General features: G+C 40.6%; 3 protein-coding genes across 6 annotated transcripts; 1 reads left to right on the plus strand and 2 right to left on the minus strand.

The window, feature by feature from the left end:
- The first annotated feature begins 1,507 nt into the window (after window positions 1–1,507).
- On the plus strand, window positions 1,508–11,545 carry slc7a7 (solute carrier family 7 member 7). The gene is made up of 11 exons (XM_071459003.1): window positions 1,508–1,757; window positions 2,324–2,374; window positions 3,619–4,249; window positions 7,502–7,627; window positions 7,887–8,031; window positions 9,024–9,147; window positions 9,237–9,340; window positions 9,470–9,566; window positions 9,698–9,847; window positions 10,127–10,310; window positions 10,763–11,545. The coding sequence occupies exons 3-11, from the start codon at window positions 3,757–3,759 to the stop codon at window positions 10,837–10,839; spliced, it is 1,500 nt and encodes a 499-aa protein (XP_071315104.1). The 5' UTR covers window positions 1,508–1,757; window positions 2,324–2,374; window positions 3,619–3,756; the 3' UTR covers window positions 10,840–11,545.
- Window positions 11,546–11,549: 4 nt separating this feature from the next.
- oxa1l (OXA1L mitochondrial inner membrane protein) lies at window positions 11,550–17,677 on the minus strand. 2 transcript variants are annotated; one of them, XM_071459004.1, is made up of 11 exons: window positions 17,520–17,677; window positions 16,623–16,757; window positions 15,546–15,602; window positions 15,150–15,450; window positions 14,863–15,006; window positions 14,568–14,653; window positions 14,144–14,308; window positions 13,729–13,833; window positions 13,434–13,596; window positions 13,178–13,258; window positions 11,550–11,868 (listed from the first exon to the last, which is right to left on the minus strand). In XM_071459004.1, the coding sequence occupies exons 1-11, from the start codon at window positions 17,628–17,630 to the stop codon at window positions 11,747–11,749; spliced, it is 1,470 nt and encodes a 489-aa protein (XP_071315105.1). In that variant the 5' UTR covers window positions 17,631–17,677; the 3' UTR covers window positions 11,550–11,746. The 2 variants fall into 2 exon arrangements, with proteins under 2 accessions (XP_071315105.1, XP_071315106.1); XM_071459005.1 differs by lacking the exon at window positions 15,546–15,602.
- A 433-nt stretch (window positions 17,678–18,110) lies between these two features.
- Window positions 18,111–24,908, minus strand: LOC139606714 (ubiquitin carboxyl-terminal hydrolase 12-like). 3 transcript variants are annotated; one of them, XM_071459000.1, is made up of 13 exons: window positions 24,661–24,908; window positions 24,462–24,567; window positions 24,234–24,355; window positions 23,792–23,862; window positions 23,582–23,707; window positions 22,681–22,776; window positions 22,430–22,561; window positions 22,214–22,342; window positions 22,059–22,096; window positions 21,760–21,800; window positions 21,511–21,657; window positions 19,659–20,288; window positions 18,111–19,261 (listed from the first exon to the last, which is right to left on the minus strand). In XM_071459000.1, exons 1-12 carry the CDS (start codon window positions 24,713–24,715, stop codon window positions 19,678–19,680), a joined length of 1,674 nt encoding a protein of 557 aa, XP_071315101.1. In that variant the 5' UTR covers window positions 24,716–24,908; the 3' UTR covers window positions 18,111–19,261; window positions 19,659–19,677. The 3 variants fall into 3 exon arrangements, with proteins under 3 accessions (XP_071315101.1, XP_071315100.1, XP_071315103.1); XM_071458999.1 differs by having other exon boundaries at window positions 24,462–24,570; XM_071459002.1 differs by lacking the exon at window positions 22,430–22,561 and having other exon boundaries at window positions 24,462–24,570.
- Between the last annotated feature and the right edge of the window lie 212 nt (window positions 24,909–25,120).

Consider the following 25,120-nt stretch of genomic DNA (forward strand, 5'->3'; position numbering starts at 1 on the left):
GTAGTTGCAAACAAAAGTCCACAGGTGTGATGATGATGATGATGGTCGCACACGTTGATCACATCTTTCACATGTAACACTCATCAGTACGCATCAATCATCTCCTTGTGGACATCAGTCATCTTCAATAGGAAGGACAAAAGTTTCTGAAGGTGTTAAAGGTCATATAACTTGAATGTTTAACCTTCTATTAATGAAGGAACCACAGCCATTTGGAAGACAAAGAAGTTGTTTATTCCCCATCAGCACTGATTCATTTGACTTTTGGTGATTAACGGCCATGTAAGTGGAATGTGACCACATCTCCACACTGCTTATAGACTATTAGGTTGTTTTTTAATTATCTGCTTATCAGAGAAGTTTTGTATTAATTTGAAAGCAAAATCTGTAAAATATAGATATGGGTATATCAAATCCAAAAGGCTAACACTTACTTTAACCCTCTTTTAAATCATTTTATAAGCTCAATATAAACATTTAGTATATGGTTTACAACACATAAAGTATAGTGTAGGTGTAAGTGTTTATTAATGTCTTTGTCAGCAACTACAACTCCTTCTGTGGAGGCTGGTTTATAATTGGATATTGAATGAGAATGACAATATAGTAAAACACAGTTATAATAACACATCTGCATAGAAGTTATAAATGTCCTTATATCTGCGTACAACCACATTAATTGTGTTTTAATTGTGTGGGCTAATAATTAAGGGACATTAAATTTGAATTTCTACTTTTTGATAGTCCTGTATTTATTTATAAAAAAAAAAGAAGAAAAAAAAGGTCAAATGAACTAAAACTAAATATTGGATCCGGGAAAAATCTGGAGACATTACATGATATTCTTTACATTTATATTTTTCAGAGATGACTGTAAATATTCTGGAAGGAAGTACCCGTTAGAGACTCAATAATAGTCCAAGTCCTGCAATATTTTTAAAATCCACAAGAGGGGTCCACAGCTCAACTATCCCCTCACAACAAACAGGTAATCCTTCACAAAGCTTTACCCCTGTCTGTTTCCGTTCACTTCATTTTATTTATTTATTTATTTTATGTAGTATTACAGTATAAAAGGTTACTTAGAAATATTACGGTATGTAGACAGACTCAAGTTTTACCAGCAAGTATTTTTCAGACTCTAAACACTTAGATTCATTCATTCTTACACCCCGCGGATCACAGTATGGCCTTGAACAATGTCTCCTCTCCACCTAATGAGTTCACTTAACGAACTGAGGTTGTATTTGCATGATAATATCGCTTAACACTTTGTGTTGCTGTTATTTTTCCTTGTAATGTTCATCAGAGGACCACCGTTTAACACCCGTTTGATGTGCGCGATAATTTAATTAAACCCCATAATTTCACTCATAAACTCACTCAGGAGACACAATGCGAGCCAATAAAGCCCCCCCCCCCCCCCCCCCTCCAACACCGCCTCCACCCTCTGACTGGCTGGAAACCACAAGTACATAAGAGCCGCAAGTGCATCAGCCGAGGAGCGCAGAGCAGGAACAGAGAGCTCAGTCAAATCAAGAGGAAGCTGCGGCGCAAAGACAGAGGAGGGAGGCGCAGTCTGCGAGGAGGCTCAGAGACAGGGAGCAACAGGCGAGGACAGGGGGATTCATCACCTGTAGACGCGGGGTTTTGTTGTTTCTCTGCGTTGAGATCAATGAAGACTGCTGCTGCTGCTGCTGCTGCAGGTTTTGGACACTCAGGAGGACGCACACGGAGCTGAGACCTGTCTGGAGAAGGTGAGTCCCCCCCCCCCCTCCTCCCCCGGCCCTTCCTCAGAACAGTTCTTCCTGGTGATTCATGCAGGTGAACCAACCAAGCTCAAGCCTGTATATCATTTACTAACTTAAAAATGCATTTCAGCAATAGCAACTGCATCATTAAAAACAAATCAAGTGAGCGACGTGAGGACTTTCAGGTTTAGCCTGTGTGACAAATCACAGTATCCCCTTTACAGTGGTAAAGGTTTTGTAGGAGCTGGACATCCTGCATCCGGGTGATTCCTCCCCCTGATATCTCAGGGTCATCTTTCAGACCAGATTCAAATTTCCACTAGAGAAGCAAACATCCTCATGGAAAATAAAAGGTCTGTGTGATTGATCAGTGCCTCATTAATCCCTAAAAAGCAGGCTGAATCATTTCAATAACAGAGTTGAGTGGAGAGGATCCAGGATGTAACCTTGAGTAACTCATGAAGGACTACTTATCAGCAACTTTTGGACCTTAAGAGCCTCGCCTCTCGGTGTCTCCGGCACGCGTTTGATCACATGCATGGATACTCAATATACTGTCCCTCACTTCGCAGTCACTTCCTTCATGAAACCACGTGCTGCTGATCTGCTGCTGCTGCCTCAAGGTATTTAAACTTTTCAATCTGAATTCTTACGTCTACAGTGAAGTATGTTCTTGTACATATTGATGTAAGATTATCTCACTCTCTTTGATGATTCTCTCTCGGCCCGGCTTTCTCATATATCTACTTATTTAGTGTCTGTTTACCATCTTGGGATCAATTTTTACACCTAAACACCTCCATTGTTCTTCCTATCTAAATCTGTCTTCAGTGTTCCTGTGTTTCTAGCCTCCATTTGTCCACAATCTAAGCCACTGTTCTAAGCTGTTTGATCAATCTCATGTCTGGCTGTGCTCATCAAGAAAGGCCTGAGGAGCTGATGATGATTTAAAGGTGACACAACTTTTTTTTTTAAATGCAGACATAGCTAACAGGTAGGAAAGCTTACAGAAAGTATTTGAAATCACCTTGAAACAACAGTTACATCTAAACTTTCACCTTTTATCTAAACATCATCTGGATCCTTTCATGTAAATCATCCAAAAAAAAAAAAAAGTGTTTTTGAGGTGAACACACATTTCAATTCAACAGATTTGCGATATATGTTGAAAACCTATGTGTAGTATCACTGCAAACCGAACCCTTTCTCATTCAAAACCCCATTAACATTTAATTAAATTTAAGGTGATCAATGTGTAAGTAAATTAGATAGTGGAAAATTGGAGCCTATTAGCCTGGAGTAACACTGTCTTACAGAAGCCAGTCACGCAGAGAGGTGACTGAACATGCTGCCTAGCATGTGTCTGTCACAACATCAAACTCCATACAGGCTGAGGATAATGAACTTTGGACCAGCCACTATGCTGACACCCTCAAACTCTGCAAATGTGTGTGTGTAGCTGGATTGGTGGGTGGCTGAGTCAAAAAACGGTGTGTCTCAGTCAGTAATTCTTCCTTAGCTTAAGGTAACTAATGAAGAACCGGTGTTTTTAGGCATGCGCCGTGTTTGCTCCGCTCCCCTTCTCTCTGTCAATACACTCAACCTTAAAAGGCCATTTGCTGTGCGGCCTAATGGCTCTCCAATCCACAAACTGCTCTCAAATCCAACAGTGTCCACACTTGTGTCATTTTATGTTTTTTTTGCACGTTTGTTCCTGCATTAGCGCCTGTGGCATGTAAATATGTTTATGTTCGACTACATATGGACGGGATTGAAACAACACAAGTATTTGCTGTATGCTTGCTATGACAAATCGGTCTCCATGGTAACAGCATCACTCATATGACTTTACGTGTTGCCTCCACAGATGACGGGAGATGATCATAGATAACTGAGGGGAAAGTCTCACTTCAAGACAAAAAACTTTTTGTTTCTGACTGAAATTTTGTACAGAGAGCAGTCCTACACTTTTTCAGTTGATAAATAAACTATCAAAACACGAACAATGGCATCCTACACCCCCACCCCAACGCAAGAGGCGACTAATGGCGGCTCTCCATCTGTGAAGTCGGAGGATTCTCAAGAGTCTATGAAGCTGAAGAAGGAGATCTCCCTCCTGAACGGGGTCTGCCTAATTGTGGGCAACATGATCGGCTCAGGGATCTTCGTCTCGCCCAAGGGCGTCCTCATCCACAGCGCCTCATATGGTCTGTCTCTGGTGGTGTGGACCATTGGTGGGATCTTCTCCGTGTTCGGGGCCCTGTGCTACGCTGAGCTGGGGACCACCATCACCAAGTCAGGGGCCTCCTACGCTTACATCCTGGAGGCCTTCGGGGGTTTCCTGGCCTTCATCCGTCTGTGGACGTCGCTGCTGATCATCGAGCCGACCAGCCAGGCCGTCATAGCCATCACGTTCTCCAACTACATGGTGCAGCCCATTTTCCCCACCTGTATAGCTCCATACTTGGCCAACAGGCTGCTGGCTGCTGCTTGTATATGTAAGTACACATCTGGAGTGTGTGAGTGTGCAGCTGTTCCTTGTGTGTGACAGAACAAGAGCAAGTGACCTACGGAATGAGTGATGATAGCTGTCATCGCCACTGTTGGTTTCACATCTTAGACAAAGCACGTGAGCTTCAGAGACTGGGGAAGTGAAAAACGGTGACACCACAGCTGAGGTCAGCAGGTCTGCAGCAGACAGACTCACTGACATCAGATGAAGGAGGAACTGAGCAACCCAAAAAACTTAGGAGGAGTAAAGGAAAAGGCCATTTTACTCAATCCCATCATTTAGAAATCTCAGCAGTGTCTCACATGTGGACTTGAGTCATGGCATTTCTCATGGCAAACTCTTCATAAACGTAGAGGTGACCTTTCAGCGTGGGTGTGGCCCAAATTGCTGAGATAATCAAAGCACAGCGGCACTGAGAAAGAGCTAAGCTGACAAACAGAATTAATCAAACCAATAAGAAATTCACAGGGCTGCTCACCGAGGCAACTGAGCACTACTTTAGAGGCAAAGAAATACCAACACTCTGGCAACCAGACACAGAGACAAGAAGACAAAGACAGACGGAGAGCTTATTAAAGCAACAAATCACGGATAAACCCTGATAATCTAGATAAAAAAATACACATATTGTGCTGGTTTGCAATAAATATTACTTATTCATCCACCCACCTGCAAGGCAGCCACGCATACTCACTTACGCCATGGTCCGATAAGCAGTGGTCGGAGGAGTGCTGTGAGTGCTGATAGCTGTGAGGTAAAGTCCTTAGTGCACGGAGAATCTGACCTGAGAGGATAACGGGCAACTGACAGCTCAGCACAGGATTGAAGTTTAAAACAAATTCAACCTTGTTAGCGAAGGTCTCACTGAGAAGGTTTTACTCTCTGGGACTGCAATTGTGAAACTGTAGCTCCTCTGTATCCCAATTTTACTCTAATGTAGTCGAGATTACGAAAAGGTTTTCGGTCATGTTATTATTGTTAAAAGGTCATTTTTTACATCCTATTTTTTTTCTTAGTTTGAGGTAAAACTTCTCATGGGACTTTAACTGAAGTTGGTCCAATTTATACAGAAGCCCATTCATGCCAAGAAAAAGAAGAAAAAAAAATGATGAAAATGTTTGCATGATTAAAATAAAAAGTCTAAAATCATAATATACTAAATCAGAATTATCTCAATTACAACTAAAAACAATCAGATATAAAGTCAAAGTTTTGTAAATAAAATTGATGAGACAGTAAGTCCAAGTTTCAACATTATAATTCAAACTTATGAGATACTGATTAAAAGTATCTCATAAGTATTTCATAATCACAAATAGTGTCTCATTATTGTGTCAAATTAAATCAAAATTCCAACTTAGCACTTTCTATTTTTGACTTATTAACTATAATAATTATGACTTAGTTCATTATTAGAAAATCCCAAAAAAGACTTGATATGCCTTAATAAGTAAATATATGTATCACTATTACTATATATTTATTAATAATAAAATATTATTTTATTAATTCTCTCTCTCTCTCTCTCTCTATATATATATATATATATATATATATATAGATAAGATTTTATTTAATCTTACATATGATATGTATATGATTTTATTTAGATGTATTAAATTATTATTTAAAACGTTTAAATGGTAGTAAATTGTCTGTCAGATCAAATTTTTCATGTACGTATTTCTTTTCTTGGCAGAAATAGGCTTGATGAGTAATGTAACATAGGTACTGCAAAGGACCACCAAGCATTCAGACAATATCAAACACTTTTTTTTCTCATTTTCGGTTGACTTATGAAGTGAGAAAGTGAGGGAAAATTTTGCCCCCTTGGTTTTCAAATTATGAGTCAGAATGAAAACCTTTAATCCAACAGCAGTAAGCAGTAAGCAGAAAACACCATTGGTACACAGAGTCAAGAATGAACCAAATCTATATGATTTTTTAGGATCTCATCATTCTTTCATTCAGTTACATGTAAATTGAATACTTTTTAGCAGCGGACATCCAGAGTCATAGATTTGCATTCTCACACGAGTCAACAGTGGAGCCAGTGAATGAGTTTTCCAAGATCTCCATTTCACCTCACATCTGGACCATGTTTGTCTTCCACTACCAGTCAGCCAGCCTCCTAAACCCAATCTCACACCTCCCACCCTTCTAACCTTTCACTGTCAACACACCACGCCCACTACTTTCTGTGTGGCACAGTCTCCCTCTCCACCGCTCATCGCTGGTCGCCTCTGTCTGAGGCATTGTGTTTTGTTGTGTTTGACCGGGCGTCCTGTTGGGAACAGACTTGTTATGATCCTCTTCTTGTCAATGTGGTGGAAGATGATAGTGTTATGATTCGCCTCCCTTTTCCGTGGCTGGAGGTGGTCAATGCGGAGGAGAAGGCGGTGATGCAATCTTGTTTTGGTCTCTTCTTTAAATGTCTGGTGGAGGTCAGTGTGGAGCGATAAGTCCAATCTGTGAGCGGGAGCGTTATGAGCTTGACTGTAGTGTAGATAAAATGTGTCCGCTCAGCTTGTTTGCAGGTGAATTTGTTTAATCAGTGCTTACAAGACCTGCAGAGTCAGGGGGATGATTTACACAATAAATACTTTCATCACAAGGAGGAGATTTTTTTTTAACAGAAAAAAAAGAGAAATAAATGACAACATGATGAAAAGAGGAGCAGTGTGTATGAAGCTCACTGTTGCTGCTTTACAACTGGATAACATAAAATGAGCTGAAATCACGTGCCTGGCTATTTCCACATTTATGAACTAGGAGGGATCGTGTGCTGATAAGACACAGATAAGTTGCACAAAAAAATTTCCCTTTTCTAAGAACATCAAAGCTGCTCAAAGTGAAGGAGGGCAATAAATGAAAAGACCGCTTCGCTTTTCCTATCAGTTGTTCATAAACTCTCGTTTATGGCCCTTAAAGTTAGTCTTACTTCCATGACTGTACCTGTGTGGCCTTGTGACTGTGTGTGTGTGTGTGTGTGTGTGTGTGTGTGTGTGAGGTTGTATGTGCTGCCCTCAGCTGTTTCCTCATCTGAACAACAACAAGCCAGTCTGCTTGAGTCAGCAGCAGCGTTTCCTTAAATCAGCCATACTCGCACACGGAAACATGCTGGCACACACTCAGTTTACAGAGTTTGTTTCTGTGTGTGTGTGGGGGGTGGAGGGGTGGGAGGGGTATGATTAATAAATGGATAATTATGATCTTACTTGTGGTTCTTCCCTCTCAGGTTTGCTGACCTTTGTGAACTGTGCCTATGTGAAGTGGGGCACCAGGGTCCAGGACTTCTTTACCTACGCCAAAGTCATCGCTCTCATCGCTGTCATCATCACAGGCCTGGTGAAGATTGGACAAGGTGCTGACTCTATCGCTGACTCTGACTGTCTCTAATCTTAAATCCTCCAGGATATCCTAAAATCTGAACATTATCAAAGCAAATACTTAAATGGCAACAATAATCAGACTTAGATGACACCTGCTGTTGGTTTATGAAGTTTTAATGATTGACTAAGTCATGATTCTTACTTACAAATAGTGTATGGAGATAGGAATTTGATTCTTTAAGTGATTTAACAATATAACAATAATTAGATGATCGTTTTGGTATTTTTCAGGTCACACTCAGAACTTCGAGGGCCTCTTCGATGGCTCATCTCATGACCCAGGGGACATTGCTCTGGCTCTGTACTCAGCTCTGTTCTCCTACTCTGGATGGGACACCCTCAACTTTGTCACGGAGGAGATCAAAAACCCAGAGAGGTGAGGAGGCCAGGCCCTGACAACAGTTCAGCCTGTTTCGTTTTTTTCTTTCTTAAGCACCAGCTGTACCTATATGAGCGTTTGGAAATGAATAATCATTCTAACTGTCTCTACTGACTTCAGTCAACACTGAGAGTTGGTCCTCAACGATGGCTGACCATGTTTATCGTTTTAGTTTCTGCATTATGCATTTCCTGGCAATCCATCTAATAGTTGTTGAAATATTTTAGTTAGGACCAAAGTGGTGGACTGACTGACACACTGCCACGCCTACGCAGCTAGCATGGCTAAAAACACAGAAAAATCCTTCAAGGGTGCCATTAAATATTGTCCTACTATATTTCCCTTCTGTATTTACCACTTATTTCCCTTTGACACTGATGAGTCGAAGGTATTTATTGAATGAATGAAACTTGTTAGCTCATTTTTTGATCCTGATTTCTGAATCTGCAACTGAGTATTACTTCATGTTGGTATGTCACTCACACCAGCTTTTACAATTTACTTCACATATGTGGATATGTAGACATTATATTCATCATATTACACTGCTCCCCTCTGCGAGATGTCAGTCCATAACAAATAACCTGTTGAGTAGTAAGCAATACACAGAGATGAAGAGCCAGGAAGAGGAAATTGCTTAATAGTTTGTTGTGATGTTTCTTGTGGAAACCACAATGAAAGTATGTGTGTAGGTGTCTGTGTGTGTCTGTGGAGGTGTGATTCACACAGCCAGATACTGAGTAAATGGCCTAAGACTACACATGTGATTGGATCACAAGCTTCTTCCAGAGTTCCCAGGCAGATTAAGTGACAAACACCCACTCGTTATCCCAATCCCCATCCTTCCCTTAAACCACGGGGTTGATCAGCTCTTGACCCGGAGACTCCCGATGAATCGCCCCATCACTTCAACGCTCTCCTAACCAAGACTCAGTCTCCTTATCTCATCTGTTTTGCTTCCCCCTGCTGTCTCTTTGTGTGAATTACAGGAACCTGCCACTGGCTATTGCTATCTCCATGCCTGTAGTGACTGTGATCTACATCCTGACCAACGTGGCGTACTACACCATCCTCCCCATGAACGCAATCTTAGACAGTGATGCTGTGGCTGTGGTAGGTGCCTTGATAAATCACTCTACTCTAGCTTTATACTCATCAAGTGCAGCTTTTGTTTAAGGTCCTTCTGTCTTTTCTCTCTACAGACATTTGCGGACCAGGTGTTTGGTGTGATGAACTGGACTATTCCCCTCGCCGTGGCTCTGTCCTGCTTTGGAGGACTCAACGCCTCCATTCTGGCCTCCTCCAGGTGAGTGGCACGTGAATATTCTGTGAACCCACTTCATCCCGTTGTTGCCAGAACGCCACTCATTGTCACGTCTGTCCATCATCGTCACTCATCACCACTCCCTGATTCATTTTTTTTGTGTCTTTAAAGGCTGTTCTTCGTGGGCTCCAGAGAGGGCCACCTGCCCGATTACCTGTGCATGATCCATGTCCACCGCTACACTCCCATCCCCGCCCTGCTCTTCAACGTCAGTCAGCCCTTAGCATCCTTTTATTTTCTGTTGTCTAAATGTCAGATTTAGCTGCCAAGGATTCTGTCTTTCCATTCATTCCCACATTACTTAGTCTGACTCATACTGTTTCTCGTGCGTCTCTGCAGGGCATCATGGCTCTGATATACCTGTGTGTTGAAGACGTCTTCAGGTTGATAAACTACTACAGCTTCAGCTACTGGTTCTTTGTGGGTCTGTCCATTTTGGGGCAACTGTATCTGCGCTGGAAGCAGCCAGAGAGAAAGAGACCCCTGAAGGTAAGCTGGTTTAGTATTTTACTGCAGTCACTGGTGCAGATTGTGAGATATGACTTAAGGCAATGCTAAAAAGTATAAGAGCAGTTCAATAACTTAGTTAGATTTGGAAGGAACAGTTCAACAATCGAAGGCCACAAATCACTAACGTCAAGCAAACAAATGCTGTTAAAAAATCCGGGATCAAACCAAAAGGGGGTCATAATTTTACCGTTTTAGCTTCTTTCATATCCAATGTGGTGATTCATCATCTCATCTCTTCCTTCTCTCCTCCTCCCACAGCTCAGTCTCTTATACCCCATCATTTTCTGTCTCCTCACCGTCTTCCTGGTGGTTGTGCCGCTCTACAGTGACACCATCAACTCTCTGATCGGCATCGGCATCGCCCTGTCAGGAGTGCCCGTCTACTTCCTCTGCTGCTACACTCCGGCCAAGAAGAGGCCAATGTGGATACGGCGCTTCATTGGTAAGAGACCCGCAGGGTTTTCTTATCATTGTTGTCACTACGATATCCTTTCTATTTATTACACAACCTCTCCACTCTTACAGAACAGACTTCTGCCTGTGGGGGAATTCTGTCTCCAGTTATTTGTCTCATTACCTGAACGAAAGCTTGCACCTTATATGGTTGTGTTTATAGTCCTATTTTAGTCCTTTTTCTCGATAGAAAGATACATCTCTTAACTACATTTCATTAAATGCACAGCAGGATGTATGAAACTCAACGTGTTTCATCTTTTCACAACAATAAAACCATTTCATGTGAATTTTGCTGATGTGCAGCTGCTTAGCTTGAATCCTGAAGTGTTGATTTTTATTGATGTAGACTTTAACTGAATCCAGCTGTTTTAAATGACAGCCGGATTCAGGCTGATGCACACGTTTCTCTGACCTTTCTCCTGTCTCCACCTCTTTCAGCGAAATCTGGAGTGCTGATTCAGAAAGTGTGCTACTCTGTTCTGACTGAAATGGATGTTGATGACAAGGCAGAGTAGAGACGTTTGATTTTAACACCCTGCCGGAGACTGATGACGCACAAACATAGAGGCTCAACCTGAAATTATCTTGCCCAGTCGCTGCTGCCACGTGGCCTCGATGGACGGAGATTCGGGCTTGAGCTGGACCCAGCTCTCTGACCTGTCAGTCATCGCCCGGTGATGTTATGATGATGATGGCGCCCGGGTGCTTGATGGCAAGATTTCACTATAGCTGACTGTGACTTCAGAGAACACTTTAATGCACTCCTGAAGAAATCTACTCCTGTTTCTATTGCAGAACAGTACAGAGTTATTTAATCGATATTTGTGCAATTACATACATGTAATATCTTTTTGATCATACTGGAAGGTGGCAAATTAATATGGTGCCAATGTAGAAGTGGATGGGAGAACATCCTTGAAACTGAAAGCACTGCTGACCATAGGAATAGCCTTGGTATTATTATTAATACATTTGCAAAAAGAAAATCAAGCAATAAAAGAAATCAGACTATGTCAAAGCAATAAATATGTCAAGGAAAAAGTTCAAATAAAGTTTTATACTGTCATCTGTGAGGTCTATAGAAGTAAAGGGCTATTTTTACACGAAGTAACTCATTTTTTTCTGAAATGTCAAATTCAAACACAGGCTATTAAATGTAACTTTGAGACAGTTGAGCTGCAAACACGTATTTATAATAAAATGACTTTTGGACAACATAAATGACTTCAATTTCTTTCATTCATCTTGTATTGTGTGCTCAAATATTAAGACAATGTACGCAACAAAGTGGGTGTTTTGGGGCAGATTTTACATTTTTAATTAGAATAATACAACGTCACAACCCCTTCCCAATCTGTTCGCTCTTCAAACCATAAATATGTACATAAATCATGATACCATCACACCATGAGCAAGTAAAACTTATACAATAGTGTCCTTCCATGGCTTTGTTTTGCCATGATCTTGCTTGTCTTTAGCTGATGCTGCAGCCATGGGAGGGTTCTGGTCTAGAGGATTGTGGGTAAATGTCTGCCTCAGAGGGCCTGTAGAGAAAAATGGACAGAAACACTTTAAGGAACAAGAAACTGAAGAAAATACATGTATTGAAGTGTTTGTTGTAAAGACAGTCTTAGTTTCAGTGCATGTGGAGGTGTTACAAGGCAGCAGAGAAATAATTGTGCAAACAGCTCCCTCTAGTTTTCAAGATGTGCAAGTGCACTTTATAAACACTGGTGTCTGTTCCTGAGAGTGAGCCTTCATTAACATTATACTTGTCTGAAAACCTGCAAATCCCCAATTGTCTGTTTGCAGATAAAAACCATACAGGAAATGGTTTAGTAAATATGTTTGCTTGATGTAAGGCTAAAGCTAATGATTATTTTCACCATTGACAAATCTACAAATGATCGTCTCACATGACAGATTCACTGTTGGTCTATAAAAAGGCTGCAAACAGTGCAGAAAAGATCATTTAGTTTACAGTCATAAAAAATATTTAAATTTGAGATGCTGGAAAAAGTGAATTTCTGACAGTTTTACAACAACATTGCTTAACAGTTAATGTGGGAATTGACTAAATCATCTCAGCACTAGTCTGACACGACATTAAATGCAATAAAAACAAATGAGTAAGATACTCACTGAGTGCAGTTGCGATATTTCAGCAATAACAAAATCACTATTTTTAATCCTCCATGAATCCAACTTGATAAAGGTGCATTTCTCCACAAATTCATCGCTCACTAATTTTGCAGTGAGACAACTTTAAGGCCCTGTTGACTCAACAGCAGCGCACACGGATGATGGAACTGAGGCTGTAGCTGCAGCAGAATTCAAAATGCATTCCTGTCTTGTCTGTTTAATCACACCTTTACTTATCCATGAAGTGAAGTGAATATGCAGCAAAAAACATTCTTTTCAATGTGGAGATCTTATGCAATTGTTCGGTGAAAGACGTGTCTTTTCAGAGGCAGGTATTTTCAGGTATTGTTACATGTAATCCACCATTTATTTTCTCACAGTCCGGTGCAAAGGGCTCATCAGCAAAGACACAACACAATACAGTCCTCATCGAGTCCCAGTTTCTTTAAGTGTCATTACGACATAACTGGCTGCAGCTACAAGGGGGAGCGCCTGTTCTGCACTTGCACACCAACTCATTTTTCCAGTTTTCATGAGCAATTATTGTGCAAATAAATTGTGATAAACTCACATATTTTGGTCATTTTATCCATTGTGTTTTTTTTAAATGCCACATACCAATGTATTATTTTCCTATCTTCCATTTTGCACCTTTTTCCTAAATCAAAACCACATGAGGGTGTAAAGTTGCTAAAGCAATGGGGCACTGACCTTTAGCAGCGAGGTCCAGATGATTTTTGATCCTCCTTTCTCTCTCTTCCAGCTGCTGAGCCAGCTGAGCATTCTTCCAGCCTGGAAACACACACAGAGTTACAACAAGTGCAAAGACAGAAACAATCAGTGTTGCAAATTCCTGTCTTTTTTTTTTTTTTTTTGAGTAAATAAATGCCTTTATGGCTTAACATTACAATCAATAACCAATCTATTAAATGTCCTGATGTTTTAGTTTTATGGTTAGAAGACCAACCCTTCTTCATGCTTGCGATGAAGCCGTCACTTTGAGGCAGAGCGTTGTCTGGGTGTTTGATCCTCTCTGGGATCCTCAGCCTGTCTCTGACCAGCGGGTGTCTGAGCAGGGCGACTTGACCCAAGGAGAAGCAGTTAGAGGTCAGCCAGTAGGTGAACACTGCCTGAAGTTAGTTTGAGAAGAAATGAACTTTAAGGTGTGTTTTCTGGTACTAAGTGCCCTTTTGGTAAGATTTGAGGTGAGTTCAACCTGTACAACAAGAACAAAAATTGATTTGAGTGAATGACAGACTGACCGTGGGGAAGTTGATAGTGAGGGGAAGGATGACTAAGGGCATGATCCTGAACACAGTCTTCATGGCTTTCAGATTGGGGTTGTCAATACCAGACTCTGCACCCAACTGGAAGAGAAAAAAAATGATGGATGTGGTTATTATTAGAGTTTACAACAAGAGCTGTAAACAAGAGTTTACAATTTTCACAATTTAAGGCTCATGCTGATTCTTTATTCTGGACTGAAGCAGAAGCAGAAGCAGAAGCAGAAGGAGATGGAGATGGAGGAGGAGGAGGAGGAGGAGGAGGAGGAGGAGGAGGAGGAGGAGAAGAAGAAGACGATGAAGAAGAAGAAGACGATGAAGAAGAAGAAGAAGAAGAAGAAGAAGAAGAAGAAGAAGAGGGAGAAGAAGAGCAGTAGATTAAAAGCAGCCTCACCTCCAGGATGAAGAACATGGTTCCAGTGACGGCTATGGGCAGAATGTAAAAAGGATCTGCTGCCGTCAGGTCTGGAAACCAGAGCAGACCTCCTGTCTGCATGCTAGGCACTGGCAGATACGCCATCTTCCTCAGTGCGATGAAGAAGGAGACGAAGACTGGTGCCTGCGGGAAAGACGGATAAGTGATTTGTCTTGATCAGTAACCAGTTCCTGATCATTCATTCATTTATTTCAGGTTTGACCCTATAATAGGACAATAATAGAAACACAGACATGAACATTTATCTTTCTTTAATCACTAAGATTTATACTGTTGAACTTGACCGGGAAATTGAGGTTTGTAATTTTTTAAATATCAAAAACATTAAAAGATATTGTTAAAGTGTTGTAGCTCGGTAAAATATAAAGGGGGAGAAACTGACCTGCACCAGAGGAACCAGGAAGCCACGGAGAGGATTCACATCGTGCTTCTTCTGGAACAAGGTCAGGTCAGAGTAGGCTTTGGCAACTGCAACACAACATCAATAGCCATGACAAGTTGTTCATACTGGACACACACAGACACACACACACACACACACACACACACACACACACACACACACACACACACACAGACACACAGACACACAGACACACAGACACACAGACACACACACACATCTGCATTGTGACCAAAAAGTAAAGTTCAATGGAGAAAGAAGGATGAAAAATTACATTCAAATTTGTTTCCACTCTGTTTGGCCTCGCTCATCTTGTTGGTGAGTTTGGTCATCTCAGGCAGCACATTGTTCAGCTTGGCTGCCTCTCTCTGGCCCTTCACAATGACTGGAAACACAGCCAGACGAGCCAGCACTGTTCCTGTACGAGTGACAGATTCACAGAGACGGGAAAGAGGAAGAACAGATTGAAGGAGGACACAGGAAATTTAATGCACATCGTTTGTGTTGCTCAGAATCAAGGAAAATATCACGGTTAGATACTTTTTGCTGAGCGGCACTTACCTACAACGATGGCCCCCCACCAGGGCAAACCGAGATCCAGGTGCATGTACTCTAACAAGTTCTGGATCAGTCCCACAGGTGTGTGGCTGGCCAGCCCCAGCTCTGCTAAAGTGGGTTCTGTAGTCGCAGCTTGCAGGACGTCCGCTGCCGTCGGTGCAGCACCAGCCACCTGCTCAATGACTGGCTGCGCTAAAACAGGGGTGGGGTCAGTGGACACAAGCACGGGGGATGGATCCACGAGTGGAGGAGGAGCAGAGCTGTCTGCTACTGCTGCTGCCATGGAGAGGGTTTCAACTGGGATCTGAAATTATCAATGAAAATGGAGTAACGTCATTCAAGTTAGACGGCAACTAACTGTAGACAGATGTAGAGAATTTCAGATGTAGTCTCAGCCACCTGTTCAGGGATTGCTTGTGCCACTGGAGCCACTATTGATCCATCATCAGGTGGGATCTGGAAATATCAATATACATCTAATATCAGTGTAACAAGATACATTTTAGTAGGAATGTAACAATTTAAAATGAATGTAACCAACAAAGGGACTCTTAGCAAAATTCTGTGCATCATAAAATCACATAAAATATGCACACTAGTTTGATAACTGAGCTACAGCAGCTCATGACATAGCACTGGTTGTGGATGGGCTATATAACTTTTGCCACCACTAAGAGATTCTTCCATAGAGTTTACACCAGTGCAGCTATTCAATACCTGAAGTGGTATCAGTTTATTGCTGGCAAGGTTGCAAATCAGTGAGCACGACTGCTTTCCTGGATCAGCCAAACACAGACATTTGCATTTTGTTATTCTAAGTATGTACATCCACAATTTATATCGATATCACGATATAAAATTTCTGTGATAAAAGATTTTATCACCTACTCTTGGTGATGATAATTGACAGAAGTTCAACAGTAACAGAAAAATATCAGATCTACATTGTATTTCTTTGATAAAACAGGTGCCTTTAAGTGTTTTTAAGAGAAATCTGTGATTCAAATGTAAATAAAACAGGTGATTAATTATCTGAAATTCATAAAATTGTATTAAAACCTGTTACTGTCAATACTGACTGATTGGCAGGTGTTTTAATAAAGAGACTACACACTTCACTGTTACTTTACTTTCTGTTGTGATATAAGATTTGCTTACATCAGTAATCACTGTAAACGAGGCAGTAACACAAGCTAATAGTCTCAAATTTAATCGTTAATCTAATGTACAAAATGCTTATTTTTCTCTGCTGTAAATCAGTCTTGATGAACACTCCTGCAAGTAAGATCCAAAAATATTAAAAAAACCCAACATATTGTAGCTAGAACTTCTTCTACGGCTAAATGTGAACTTTACACCTCAGGGTGTTTGCAGCAGTTCCACCTGAACTCTGAGGTTGACCTGACTTTGATCCCACAGAGCTGCCGGTCACTGAAACCTCTCAGACAACAGCAGCTTTATTAGAAGCCTAATCACCTGTGAGCTGTTGTGTCTGACTGCCACGGCGTTCACCCAGAGGAACTTCCCGTGGTGCCTGCGGCCCAGCAGAGCCCTGGTGGCGGGACTGCGACACTCCAACACTGTGTGCAGGTGGGATCTCTGGAGCAACCGCTATTTAGAAAGCAGAGGGTCAGATTGTCAGTTGAGTTCACACTTCACACAATAAACAACAACAACAACAACAACAACCTGATGACAAATACTGTTTCTGTGTCACTGTGTTCCTGTGGCTTTCTAACGTGAACCTGACATAACCAGAAACTCTCAGTCTAATTAACCAACAGAAAATTAATCATTTTGATAGTGACCATTTTGATAATGATTATTAAAGTTAGTCACCTAATTCAGAGGAGAACCGCAGGTCGTTTTTTTATAGTTAAACCTAAGATGCAGTGACCTCTTGTGGCATTTGGGAGTTTATACCGGACTGCAGCTGGGTTTAAGTTTATACCTGCGGTTTGAGCTTAACCATGGGTTAATTAGCTTATTAACATATGAACCCATCCTGACCACCAAACAGCTGAGCTTGTGGCAGAGAAACAGGCCCAGTGACTTTACCCCTGGAGAAATATTATAGCACGTTGCAATAAAGTCATTACTAAGGTCCTGATGTTATTTCAACATCTTCCAGTGCCTCTACCTTGACAGTCTACGTTACTGCTATTTAAAACCCTAACGATTTAATTGTTATATTAAACATGTTTAATTTACAGATATGCTGTTACTGTCAAAGTCACACAGGAGGCACGCACACGTAACTACGCAGCGAGGATGCTAGCCGGCTAGCGAGTTAGCCGGAGAAAGTCGCTGTTTGTATTTTTAATTCAGGGGCAGGAATAAAGCCGCAGACGTGTAAACGTGAAGAAGACCTACGTGGCTCCAAATGTCTGAAAGCGGGTGACTGCCTCGGCTCGGTTTTCCAGTCTGTCTCAGGAAACATCTTGCTAGGCAGCCCGGAGTCACCCCGCTCCTGATGGCAGCCATGTTTACAGGGAAGACGATGACCTACTACGGAAAGCGTGAGGAGACAATTCTTTGCAACTGACTTCGCCCATGGTACTGTAGATGTTTGTTTTTGTTTGTGTTTTTTCGGGGGAGCCAGTGTAGTGTCGTTCCGTTGAAATATAATACAGTTTCCAACGTTTTCCAAAGAATCAAAATCAGCTTTATTGGCAAAGTATTTTTGTGCGAACAAGGAATGACGCCAGTTTTTTGTGTCTCTCTATGTAGGCTACCATGTATATACAGTACCAATAACAGTGTTTAGGAGGACAGACGTGGACATACAGCAAAAACAAGGCCAACAAAAATTAATAAACCTAAATTTTGACCATTATGTACAAGCAAGTGGGTAGAATACAAAATAAGATGCATCAACAAAATAAATAATGCTTTCTTTTTCACTCTGAGTAACCATGGCAATCAAGAACAGGTTAAACATTTCGTTTGAATGTGTGTGTGTCATTTCCTTTGTTATGAAACACATGCAGGAGATAAAAACTATGTGGGTGTTTTTTCAAAGTTGTACCAATGCTGTTAACCTGTTAATTGTTATTCAGTATATTCTCATGTTAATGTATGCTATCTTACAGTATAGTTGTGCAGAAATTATACATAATTGGAACAATTAGTATGTAATAATCATGATAAATACCTAAAATTCAAATGCAAAATGATGAAAAATAATAATAGTAAATTACAAAATAATGAAAATTAGGTTACAGTTGAAAACCATCATTCTGAGAGTATAGTTTCAGCACTGTCAAATCAAATTAGATGAGATACAAACCACATATGGTTGTGGTTTGTATCTCATCTAACAGACATCACAAGAATTCCTGTAAGTGTGTGGCAAAGATCAAAAGTGTATATGCAAAGTTATTATTAAACACCAGCACACTTTGTCTATTAGATTTGCATTTATGACTGCATCATTAAGCATAGGGTGAAAGCTTGGTGCTTGATCCTTTCAGATATCTTTAGCCTCTATCTGACTCATGGATGTCTGAGACAGAGGCAGAGGTATTTTTGTTTCAAGGACATATTTCCTGATACAAAGTGTTTTTTTAAAGTCTACATGATATGATCTTAATTGAGTTCAGACCTGCGCCTGTGACAGACAAACTGCGGGAAGGTTGATAATGTGATGGGTTATGATCCTGAACACAGGCTCACAGATTGGGTTGGTCAGGTGACAATTTTGGTAATTATCAGGAAGAACAAATAACATTTTACAGTTTACAACAATTAACAACATCAATCAGTACTGACACAACTGTAACCTGGTAAATAACAGCATGAACTGTATCATGATCTATGACTTTCTACAAAAACAAGGTGTCCAAAGCAACACTGAGACCACTCAGTGTTACGGTTCATTACTGACTGATACAATAAATCAGCACTTAAATTGCTCATTAAACCTTTCCCATTTGCTGGACTTTCCACAGAAACAATCCTGGGGTACAGCAGGAAATGATTGCATCGGATACAGCAGTGGTGATTGGTCAAACAGACTGAACCAAACTGAACAAACAGAACAGCACCACTTTGCACCCACGAATCACACGGGTCTCAGGATGAACATATTTTAAGAATGGGAGGATGGTTTTAATCTGAAAGACAAAGGAAAACAAACAGTGATTCATTACCATGTCAATGAGCATTTTTTCACTAATTACACACAATACATCTGTTTCCCCTGACTACCTGTACCTTTCAGAATTGATTTAAAATTTCTTTCACCTGTCTAGAAAGCTTTAAATGGCAAACATTAGAATTTTTTTTTCGTTTTGTGCTCCAGCCTTCTTTGGGGTACCATTAAAGTACTGTTGATGCCACTTTTTGTTCTAATTGCAGAAAACACTGGCTCTGGATCTTAGAATCGCTTTTTATCCTCTCTGTTTATTTTATTTTATGGTATTAACATGTATGTGTATGTATGTGTTGTTTTGGTGAGCTACACATTTGTATATAAGATTCTATGTAATTAAAGCTGAGTTCAGTACTTACAGTATGGATGGTCTCAAGGTCAATTCTCAATCCATGGCTTTGTGTCTTTACACTTCTCAATTACATTGAAGCCAATGATGGGTCTCTTTGCCACACCTGGATCACTAGACACGAGTATGGGGACAGTGAGGGCTTCTGTTTCCTTCTCCCTGTTGTAGAGCTTAAAATTTACTTCTACCCATCCAATCAAGGAGATCTCTGTCTGATTGGCAGCTGTAAGAGTAAAGCTACATGCATCAGGCCCCAGGAGTTCTTGCAAGGACCTCAGAATGGTGTGAGGCAGATGTTCAGCTCTCCAGGTCTCATTAATGATAGTGGCTTGCGCACCACTATCCCACAGGGCTTCAACTGCTACGCTATCAAGCATGCAGTTCACCAAGCACTTCTTCCCTAGTGGACTAACCAGGCTGACAGGCTGTTGTTTGTGTTTGGCTTGGTTCACATGTGTCTCCCTCTCAGGTGTCTCTCTCTTGGGCTCTGATTGATAATGGGATTCATGGACAGGAACTCCTGGTTCTTCCCTCTTAAAAGCCCCCCATTTTCCCATCAGTCTTGGTTTCATGCAGTCCTTGAAGATATGGTTAGGCTCACCCCAATGGAAATAATGGTTGTACTCCTCTCCTCTTGTGCCTTTTGATCAAAATAGAATGCATTAAATTGAACAGATGTATGTGTAAAGATACAATAAAGTATTTACTAAGTACCTTCATACTTCGTACTCTTAGTAGTGTACCCTATATTGTTTGAGGGAACCACTGTATGACGTTAGGTAACTGCGTATTTGTAAGGACTATACTATACCAACTATAACTGTTGGTAGTTGTTGTTGATTAAGAGCTTTACTGTTTACTGTTGTTTAGACAATTAAGCTTAGTTAGGTAACACATATGATATCCTCAGCTGTCACATGTTACCATAGCAACAGTAAAAATTCAGGTATGGGCTTATGGAAAGTGCAGCTACCTTGTAGATACAGCTAAGATATACATACTACTTAGCACAGAATGTATGATTTTGGTAAGGTAGTGGTCAGTTTCATTTGGTTGCTTGTCAGTAACGTCATATTCCCTTTGCACATTCATCAGCATTGTAGTTATCTGCCATACAGTAAATGGTAAAATTGACTTTTTATCCAGATTTAAACCACATCTTAACAATGCTGTCCAAGTCTGTATTTGTCTGTATGTATGTATGTATTTTAACCAGATGAAGATTTTTTCTCATTAGACTGAATGTTAAGCTATCAGAAAAAAAGCTGAGCAAATGTTACTGGCAGCTCAGCTCACAGCTTGCTGATGTCTTTTATACAACCTGCTACTGCCTCCCTGTTTACACCCATGGTCATCCTCCGGCATGTTCTATTTACTATCACTGACTCTTCCATTGTTCCGAAACGTGCCAAGATAGAGGTCATATTTTGTCAAGAGCTTTCCTTTCCCTGGTGTTAGGTTATCAGCTTCAGTATTTACTTCTTTGTCATCTTTAACATCTATATCCATCTTCTCCTCGGTGTCTAGTCTTTCATTGTCCTGATCATTTTTATCCATGTTGAGGTATTTTGTTGAGGAATTTTCCTTCTTTCCTCCCTCCTCATCATCCCTCATTCTTTTCTCCTCGTCTTGCTCTAGTTTTTCAGTGTGAGAATCTTGATCACACAAGTCGCCCTTTTCTTCGTCCCACCCCTGATTACTGTCTTGAACTCTCTGCCTGACAGCAGCTCCACTATCCTGATGTTCTACATTACAGGTGAGGTCAGGTGACAGCTCCACACCTCCAGACACAACACCGACCATGTCTCTAATTCCCGTTTCTCCATTTCTGTCAATAAAAACAGCCTCTGCAGTGTCATTACCAACTTCTACCATCTCCTCATCCTCCTCTCTCTCTCTGATCTGTTCACCATCTTGACACTGGTCATTGTTGTCATTGGTGGCGAGCAGGAAACCTCCACTGGTGAGCTCCTCCCTTGTGTCTTGAGCACAGGTATCTGCAGCTTGGACTAGAAAGTAGGATTCAAATGAATAGGCAAAGTATCAAATACTTTGATATAATCATTCACACTACATGTGTGTAAGTATAATGAAAATATAATTTCTCTTACTTTTCTTTTTCCTGTAAAAGAGAAGATAAACACTCTGGGATCTAGTGGAGAAATTTGAAATGAAACAATCAGCAAAACGATGGAGTAAGTGAAAGTGCTTTTAGACATTAGGTTGAGGAATGGGTGAGAGGAACAATCTGCAGTTGGGGATACAGCATGGTGTTATACAGTCTTTCAACATGTTTTTCTGTTATATTCAAGTGGACTGTTATTAGTCTACCTGTGACTAGACTAATGCAAAAACTCAATTAAGAAATAAAACATGTATAGTTGGGATGAAAAGAGGGACTGGAACTTACTTCTCAGTGTTATCTGTCTGGAACAGCTGCTGAGAAAGCTGTTGATGAAATGAAAAATCAAATATAACATGATGAATCTGTTTTCCCTACTGTCATAGGGACATCAAACATCAAAGTGGCTTTTGAACAAACAACACTAGAGTTAAGATTCTTACCAATGTGACTCTGGTATCATTGAAGTTATACCATGTCTTGCCATCCTGGGACTTAACTGTTGCAGTGTAATGTCCACCTCTAAGAGCACCATAATGATCCACCACAGCGTAGAGTTCATACGTCTGATTCTGATCAACAAAAGAACAACAACAAGAGTAAGGGTCAGGAATTAAAAATATGTTATGATAAAATAGTAAAATATAAAGTATATACACCTCTGGGATCTGTAGGGTGTAGGGAACATCCACAACACAGTTGTTTTTGGCGTACATCATGTAACGGTAGTCAAACTCAAACCTCTTCAGCAGCAGCATCAAAACCTCTGGATGATGCTTTACTACACATCTCTGAATGAAACACATGGGCCCCCAACATGTTGTTATAATTCCCTTCGTGAAGTTTCAATGTTGTCATTACAAAATCAGTTGATGTACATGAATCAGAAACAGGTTTTCTCATTACTCACAATAGTAGCATCAGACTTGGCATCACAGTGCTCACAGTACATCTGGTTCTCTCCACTGAAATGTGAAGCTGTGAAATACTCCTTGGTGCCATCCACCTGAGGAAATGCACTCATGTCAAGAAGGAAGGTTTTTAACATGGCAGTCTTTATTTAATCAGGCAGCCTCTTGACTGAGATCAAGATCTCTTTTCAAGATTTTTTTGTTCATTTCAGTTTTATCCGTGGCTCAAGTGACTGATGGCTTTGTTTTCTGTATATGAATTATTCTATGCTGCTGTTCTAGCTTCAAGTAGCCTTAAACTGCAAGATTTTTGATGAGATTTTTACTGGCAGCTGAATTATCCACAGAGGTGTCCTCCTCTCCATAATAAGAAACGGCCAATAAAATACTTTTACTTTAAAAATCAGTGATGCTGGGCCACATGGCATCTCTGCTGGCAGAGTGCATACCACAAAGGCTTAGTTCTACTCGCAGTGGCTCATGTTCAAGTCCGACCTGTGGCCGCATGTCATCCCCTCCCTCACTCTCCCTGACTTTCCTGTCTCTCTCACTGGAGCTATCTGAATAAAGCCAAGAAATGCCCAAAAATAACTTGAGACTGAGACTGAGACATCTTGTGGCTGGGAGCTGAGCTGTCTAACATTGTCTGGCTTTTTTTGTCTGAGACCTGATGACTAAAAGCCTTAAAATTAAAATATGTTGTTGAAAACAACCAAGGTGTAAAAAGTGTATCTTACCATGAGGCTTGAAAGTCAGTTTTGAGCTTCTGGTAGGTCATTGACAGGTGACCAAATTTTATTGTGGAATTTAACTTAAACTGTTTTTTGAATCCAAAATGTCTATAAATGGCCTATTTAGCCTAGACATCTCTGTAAAGTTCGCAAGTTGTCAGGTTCTTACCACACTGTAATGTTTACTGCCGGGATCCACCAATTCAAGAGGAAGATGCCAAAATGGCCCATCTGTGTTTCTCTCTGCGAGACATTCAGAACATACGGTCTTGTGTGTCAGCTGTCCGTGGAAGATCTGAAAACATAAAAACACAGACGCTGATAAACATATGTTCATTTTCATGTTACAAATTCCCTCCAATACTGATGATGTATTTACCTGAGAAGCCTCAGAACTGGTCAGAGCTAAAATCTTCTCAAAGTACTCAGCAGCATCTTGCTGTTCATACACTGAACAGAGCAGATATAAGTATTTATTTAGAAAAAAAAATTAAATTAAAATAGAACAGGATTAAATGATATAATAATAATATGATAAAAAATATTGTCTTTTGGTCAATTACTCTAGTATGAGATAAAAAAAAAACACTATCTGTGCGTTATAAGAGGGTTAATCCAATACTCCCTATCCACTAAATGTTAAAACTTCAAGTCTCCAGGACATAGATCTGAATCACAAAATGTACATTTTAAGACATGGATCCATATTGATTTAATATTGGCATAGATTAAAAATTTTCCTAGTATTTCCATAAAGTCAGGTTCAGTCTTCAATATGTCATTCAAGGACTATATGTTCTTCTATGTGCCAACTACTGTACCTCTGTCGATGCCCAGCTTCTTTGTGATTTTATAGGTGTATGTATTTCGTTCCTTTAAGTCATCAAACAAGTCTTTCAGTTGACGGTCAATATATTCACTGCCAGGGTTTTCACAGATGTACCTGAACAGAATTCAGACACAGGGTCCATGAATGGTACAAAGGTGCACTGCAGCTCTGATTTAAAATGAAGACATTATGTGGCATGAAGTTGGACTTGATAACAAACCTTTCCACAGCCTCTCTGAAGTCTTTGGTCATGAACAGCACCTGCAGCACACTGTTCAAGTAACTCGTTTCCCCTTGGTTTACCAAGCCATGGTGCTTTATATCAGCTGCTGGGAGGAGAGTTTTATGAAATGCATGTAAATTACAGACACGTCTAAACAACTTTAAACCAACCTGACAGCAGGTTCAGGCTATCTCACCTGGAGGGTTGAGAATCCTGTTGAAAATCTGTCGACCACTTTGGAACAAACTCATCTTGATTCTTTTTTGAAGAGTTTATCAGTCCACTTCCACACTGCTGCAGCTGAATGGAGATGTGCAGTTTGGCGATCAATTGTTGAATGGTTAAATCAATCTCAACTGTTCTTTGTTTATAATCGACTCACACAGAAAGTATATGTCTCGTTTCAAGTACCACCCTCGGGATACTTTCTCTTTCACTTGTCCCTACATTGGCTGCAATGCTGCATTCAGGGTCACACGACTAACACGAAAACTGAATGTCATTGCCCAAATAGCGCCCTACTGATTAAGCTACAAAATAAATCACAAGTTGCCAAAAAGCTTCTTCTCTGTTGTAATTTAGCAACTGACACAAGGTGTTTTTTTAAGACAAGACAAAGTGTGGCATGGGCTATTTGATGTAGGAGCTTGACAGAA

Source organism: Trachinotus anak, unplaced genomic scaffold (assembly GCF_046630095.1).
Source record: "Trachinotus anak isolate AG129_WGS33_773 ecotype Australia unplaced genomic scaffold, CSIRO_AGI_Tana_v1 ptg000023l, whole genome shotgun sequence".
NCBI classification, from domain to species: domain Eukaryota; kingdom Metazoa; phylum Chordata; class Actinopteri; order Carangiformes; family Carangidae; genus Trachinotus; species Trachinotus anak.